This window comes from Centroberyx gerrardi, chromosome 6 (assembly GCF_048128805.1).
Source record: "Centroberyx gerrardi isolate f3 chromosome 6, fCenGer3.hap1.cur.20231027, whole genome shotgun sequence".
Lineage (NCBI taxonomy): Eukaryota > Metazoa > Chordata > Actinopteri > Beryciformes > Berycidae > Centroberyx > Centroberyx gerrardi.
Window position 1 is genome coordinate 25,792,202 of NC_136002.1, and position 6,591 is coordinate 25,798,792.

Sequence of the window (6,591 nt, forward strand, 5' to 3'; positions counted from 1 at the left end):
ATCTGTCTCCTCCTATCAATTCAATGCATGCAGTGTCCAGGTTTGGCCACAGGATGGAGATATTCAACAGGATGACAGAAAGGGGAAATTGAGTGGAGTGGATTAGGGGAAAGTGGCATCATCAGTGAGCATATCTGTTGATTGTCAGGAAATGCAATAATCAAACTCTGTATCTCCATCTGAGCCTCAACTGAACATTTCCATATAGGTTCAACTTGTTAATAACTTCTTATTGGTTTCATTATACTATTGTTTGATGGGGGGAGCAGGGGAGTCAACAGTAATGTCTGAATTTTGCTGCATGGGCCTGAACCATAGACTGTAAAACCAGAGTGGACCTTCAAACATACAGTGGTTTGTGTGTGTTATTTGTTTTTGTTTTTTTATGTGCATAGTTCTGTGCCATGCCTGCTTTGCTGAGTGGGTCTAATCCAATGCACCTTATTATAGCAGATTTTTAATGTTTTTGATTTTATTTTACTAACTTTGTCAAGAAATGTGTTTATTATTATTATTATTATTATTAGTAGTAGTAGTAGTAGTAGTAGTAGTAGTAGTAGTAGTAGTAGTAGTAGTAGTGGTAGCAGTAGTAGTTTCTGATGTCATGATACTACACACTCCGATACACTAGGGGGCGGTCGTCTTTACACGCTGGTTTGTGACCAGCTCAAAATAAAAACAATGTCAGAAGAAGAAGGGGAGGTTTGGGAAACAGGAAGTTGTCGAAGATCATTTTACTACCATCCGCGGCGTAACAGTGCGGTTGAGTTGAGCGGAATAGAGCAGCATGGAAGCAGACGTGTGTGCAGGTTTACTTGCTTCAGTGATGGCCTGGTACAAAACGAGACAGTTAACACTAGACAACCAGATAGAAACCCGGAGACGAAGCCGCCGCCGGCTGCTGCGCGCGGCTCGGCGTCTGCGGCTGGAGAAACTACGAGAAACATGGAGGCAGAGAGAAAAACAACATCAACAGACTCGGCTGCATCGCCTCTACTCTCATGACAAATGGATGAAGTCGGTAAGTGTCTATAGAGCCAATGCAATATGTTAAAGATTTCAAATTGATGATTGGTCATGTTAATTAGCTGAATTTAATATCTGGGAATATTATTAAAGCAGGTAAATTGTTTGAATTCTAGTACGGCTGGGCGATATGGACTAAATAATATCACGATATTCCTAATGATTTCGATATCGATATATAATATTTGCAAAATATTTGCGAATGTTAAATAATCAAATTGATATTAAGTGCATTTAACTGCATAATAATATTAAGTATGATACAAGTGTAATTTTCAAATAATGTTCCTTTTTGTTTCAGATTTAATTTTGTGAGAGATTTTAATTAGTAGCCTAGACTTAGGTAACAGAATTGTGTGTCATGATAACTCAATATCCTTATTTCATCAAGATATGATTCTGTTGAAAGATAAACATACTATTAAATTATTGCCCACCCCTAAATGTAAGGGCAATCTGCTGTTCACAAAATCAATTTAATTTCTTACTTGATGCATTACCAAGCTGTGAAATAAACAGAATGCTCTGTATGTCTCATGGCCAAATCTTTAGAGCCTCCTTTTGCTTACCTGTCATTCCCTGCCCACTACTTCCTGTGCTTCATGCACTTGTTTCTCCATGTCAACCAGATCGCGCATCATTTCCTGAGGGATCGCACGCGACGCAGACCCAAGGTGTGGTTCTACCCCAGGACCAGCGACTGGTGGGAGAACACGGCGGCTTCCTTCACGCACGACCAGTGGCTGCAGCACTTCAGAGTATCGCGAGGCACTTTCTCGTACCTCTGCGCCGCGCTGAAGCCGCAGCTGAAACGACAGGACACCACCTACCGCCTCTGCATCCCCCTGCAGAAGAGAGTGGCTCTGGCGCTCTACAAACTGGCCAACCCCTGCGACTACAAAACGGTGGCGGATCTCTTCGCTGTGGGCGTGGCGTCCGTCTGCCGCTGCGTGCACGAGTTCTGCACCGCGGTCATCGCGGTGCTCAAACCGCAGCTCGTTGCGGCGCCGAACCGCGCTGAGCTCTCGGACGTGGCGGACTGTTTCTACCAGACGTACGGGATCCCGCGGTGCGTCGGCGTGATAGACAGTATTCACGTTCCTATCATCAGACCGCCACACTACCGGTCTGAGCAGCCCAGCAGAGAGGGTTACCTTGCTATCTTACTGCAAGCAGTTGTAGACGGCAAAGGTGCGTTCTGGGATTTGAACATGGGCGGTCCGAGGTGGGTGAACGATTCCGGCGGATTCGGACAGTCGTGGGCGTGCGACGACTTCCCCGGCAGGATGCTCAACATCTGCGGCACCGACGGCGGCCGCTTCATCCTCGGTGACGCCGGGTATCCTGCCCAAACCTGGCTCCTCAAACCGTACCCCGACACCGGCTGGCTGACCGCGGAGCAGCAGCTGTTCAACACTCAGATTGGTCAGGCGCACTGCGTGGCCGAGCATGCGTTCGGGAGGCTGAGGGGCAGGTGGAAGTGTCTGAGCAAACGAAACGACTGCAACGTGGAGGTCGTCAAGGACATGGTGGAGACGTGCTGCGTGCTTCATAATCTCTGTGAGAGGAACATGGATGCCTTCCTCCCGGAGTGGATCACCCTCGACCAGCTTCAGCCTGTGAACGGAAAGCCTCAGAGGGACAGCGAGTCTGACTCGTGGCTTGTTCTGCAGCAGTTCATGCAGGAAAATGCACAATAATTTCCTCTATGTATCGCCCACCACCAATGGCAATGATGAATTTAAAGAATGTTTGTTTTTTTTTCTCTTTTCATTAGAGTGTTAGTAGTTTAACACCTGTCTGGAACTAAAATACTTGGTCTGGTTCTATAAGAATAGCCATAACATTTTATTTTGTTTAACCTACTTGTTGCAGATAAAACTAAAGCAGTGTAAACAACAGTGTATATTTAGCCATAGCCAACTACTTTCTGAGACTCCTCATTTACTAAGAAGTTTGTCTAGTGATGGCTGATGGGCCACAACAGGCTCTTTACCACTAATGAAGATGAATATGAACACATCATGCAGAATAAGGGGAATTTCACTGATAATTCAATCTAATTCATTACCATCTCATCCTTATCTTAAGTGTAGCCAATTCCCACAAAGATTTTTGCTTTACTTAGTAGAGATTTGGTATCTAGTGCTTTGTTTTGATTTGCACCGTTTCCCCAATTCACATTTGAGGATGTAAAACAATGCCATGAATTGGAAGCTTTCTTTTTCCAACAGTATCCCGTACAGCTTTGGGGACAATTTTTAATCAACACAAGCCTTAGCCTTAATTAATTCATCAAAGAATCAGTTGAATCTTCTCTGGATGACATCACTTGGACAATTTCACAGTAAAAAAAAACATCAAACCAAACAAAGTTGTGAGACTGTTGACAGGTTTTGGATATGGATGGAATAATGAATAATTTATGAAATCTTTTGTGGTGTGAATTTTTCTTTTCACCAGGATACAAGCTGTTGCATGCACAGTCGTACATGTAAACGCTCTCATCAGGAAAAGTTTGAATTACTGGAAACATAAGCAACATGTTTTCCTTTAATTTACAGTTTAAAGTAAACAGAAAATACACAACTACATATTTATTAACAAATGTGATGCAAGGGTGTTGCAGAAAAATGTTAATTGTGCAAGTGCAGCCTGCTGGTTTTATGAACTGAGTGAATATGCTCTTTAGAGACAAAAGGTATTTGCTCTGCACAGCAATGGGCAGAAAGTCATACCCCACTAAAACTCCACTTCTGTTGTGCAGCACGGCCAGATTTTTGACTTCGTAGTAAAAAAAAAAAAATGGCAAAACAGATAAATCACCATCAAAAAATGCACTGTTCTCAAAAGAAATGGTGTCCAGTACCTATTTGGCATAGTAATGCCTTTACAGAGTGGCAGGGTCCTTTGCAATAAGCTTTGCAATTTGCGCCAAGCAGGAAGTCAGCAGCTCATTGTCCTTGCTCCGAGCGTCCATCTCCTCCCGCCTCAGCCTCTCCTCCCTCTCTGCCTCTTCCCGCCTCAATGCCGCCTCCTGCTGCATCTCCTCACGCCGCAACTTGGCCTCCCGCTCCCACGCCTCTCTCCTCAGCTCCTGCTCCTTCTCCAGCCACTGCTTGTGGCACTCTGTCATGGCGTTGAGGAACTCCTTCGTAGTGTCGCAGTCAGGCCTCCGTTTACGAGTCTCTGAAAGCACACAGCAGCTGTCAGACATTTGCATTTTCTTTTTATTTGCCTTTTTAATTAATACAAAAAAGGAGAGAGATGCTGGTTGCGCTCTGATGATCCAGTATTAGTGCAGGTGCATGGAATGAAACCTCAATATTCATACTTTTCAACTTGGTATATAATACATTTAAGCGATCTAGTCTTTTCTTTTTATACTTGCACCTTTTAAGTTCAGCACCTTATATTCTTTTTGTAATAAATTTGATTATTTTTTACTTTTTTTTTGGCAGTGTGTGGATCATACCTTGTTCCTGTTACATTTTTAATTAATAAAATGTATAGCAGAGGTTCCCAAGCTTTTTAGCAGGGTATCCCATATTGAGGTCAGACTATTCCTGTGAACCCAACTGTGAAAATATTGGGTTTACATTGTGTTTATAACCAATAACAATTCAGGGAGGAAGTGGATTCTTTGGAGCTTTTGTTTGGTCCATTTCAAAATAAACACTGCATATTATGACAGACAGTATGTTTGGTGATGATTTTTTTCAAGGGACCCCATTGAAACATCAGGTGTGTTTGACTTACCAGATCTGATCCTAGGAAGTATAAGATGTGTTCCTCTTCTAACTGCAGGAGATGCGCCGCTCTCTATGGAGTGCGATTTGTCTGTAATATTAATACACAAAGCATATGCCGTTGGTTAAATTAAACCAGCTGACTGTATCCAGATACAACCTTAATGTGAAACGAAGCCTGATTTGCTCTCACAGGGTTTCTTCTGGCCCCAGTATGAGGCTAAAAGCACCGACAGGCCTAACGGTGCCATAAGCCCCGCGGTGGAGAAACAGCTAGCTTAACCTGGGGCAGCTCTAAACGACCGTTGGTTATCTTTCAACGCTTCCATTCGCCTGTTGGGAAGCGTTATTGACTAGTTTAGGTTACATTCCTTCTTCTAAAGCCAAAGGGCACTCGGGTCATTTTTTTTTTTATACTCGTTTTGAGCTAAACAAACAGATAAGAAATTCACCGGCTTAGTTAACCTACCTCCTGGCTGGGTCAAAGACCTGTTCAGACATTTGGGGATCTCGCAGGTCTCTGCCTCCAGCTGACCCTCTCTTCGTCCTCCAAGCACACTGTCCATTAACTCGAAAAAGGGGAAATTCTTCCTCCCGTCCCTCTTGACCGTCTTATACAGGTGCCTCATCTTTTTCAGTTTTTCCCTAACCTGGGTAGTTGTGCGTTGAATCCCCAACTTGGCCAACTCATCTACCATGAACTGAATGACTTCTTCATTACGACAGACGCCCTCCATTTGTTGCTGTACGTTATCGTCAGCCCATATGTTTAGCAAGGCTTTTGTTTCACCCATAGACCAATACTGACGGCTGTTACCGGCCATGGTGAAGGCCTGCCCGAAAGCACCGAGGAAGCCCGACTGAACTCCACAGATGTGCCCGCAAAAAGCAAAAAATTGTGACAAGTATCTGGCTAGATCTAGCTTGAGCAGTGGAAATGCTCCAGAAGGCACAGGCACGCACGGGCACGCACTAGCACGCATTGATGCTGCCTTAAGGTGCTCCTCGTAAGCTTTCATTCATTCCCAAGAACGGATACAACTTGTCGCGCATTCCAGTGCATTTGGTGGGAAATAAGAATACAATTAGTCTGTTGTTTTCTTTTAGAAATCAAGTGGTACAGAGCAACTTTGTGCTGCTGCAGTAGCATGAAGAGAAGAAAATATACACCAGGCATGTAATCAATGTTTCTTTTTTTTTTTTTGCCAAAAGTTGCTGTGTAGACACTGAAAGGAGAAAGAAGCAGAGAGCTTGCATCCAGCCCCTATTTCTGGGTACCATGTCATCATGATGTGCAGTGTGCAAAATAAATAAATAAATAAATGTAGACCAGAATCGCTGTATTGGCAGATTGCAAGATATTAAAACAAAGGCAAATTGACCAAATTACAAACAAACAAAAATTATGAGGAAAAAAATCATTGTTGTGAAAAATGTCCTCAGAGGTCTGTACCTCCTTCACTGTGATAATGGCTATGTCCCTAGAAGTTGGGCCACTTGTTTACTACTGATGTACTTTCTAAGGCAAAGCCAGTCGTTGGAATACATTACATTTGCCATCATTTGTTGACACGGCTTCTATGCTCTTGTCTTCCTTCAAGACACACATCTTAAACGCCATATCCCTGCAATTCTTGTAGTGTAGAAAAATCCCCTCTTTCTTAGGATTTACCATTTTGTTGGGTCGTTCAGGTGTGTTCTGCTCGTTATTTCCATATTTCCGACAGTAACTGAAGGCAGCATTACCCCATGACGCATGTGACGTTGGCGGGCACGCAAGGGGTGGAATTGTGTAGAACTAGCAACTAGTAGCATA

General features: G+C 43.6%; 1 protein-coding gene across 1 annotated transcript; it reads right to left on the reverse strand.

Annotated features, from left to right (window-relative positions):
* Positions 1 to 3,048: 3,048 nt before the first annotated feature.
* On the reverse strand, positions 3,049 to 5,713 carry LOC139931297 (uncharacterized). Its single transcript, XM_071924773.2, has 3 exons — positions 5,245 to 5,713; positions 4,786 to 4,866; positions 3,049 to 4,215 (listed from the first exon to the last, which is right to left on the reverse strand). The coding sequence occupies exons 1-3, from the start codon at positions 5,597 to 5,599 to the stop codon at positions 3,917 to 3,919; spliced, it is 735 nt and encodes a 244-aa protein (XP_071780874.2). The 5' UTR covers positions 5,600 to 5,713; the 3' UTR covers positions 3,049 to 3,916.
* Positions 5,714 to 6,591: the final 878 nt, after the last annotated feature.

Coding starts and splice junctions, on each gene's coding strand:
- LOC139931297 (XM_071924773.2), bottom strand. CDS start 5,599: ATGGCCGGTAACAGCCGTCAGTATTGGTCTATGGGTGAAACAAAAGCC. Junction 4,867..5,244: donor GTCTTTGACCCAGCCAGGAG/GTAGGTTAACTA, acceptor TTAATATTACAG/ACAAATCGCACTCCATAGAG. Junction 4,216..4,785: donor ACTTCCTAGGATCAGATCTG/GTAAGTCAAACA, acceptor GTGTGCTTTCAG/AGACTCGTAAACGGAGGCCT.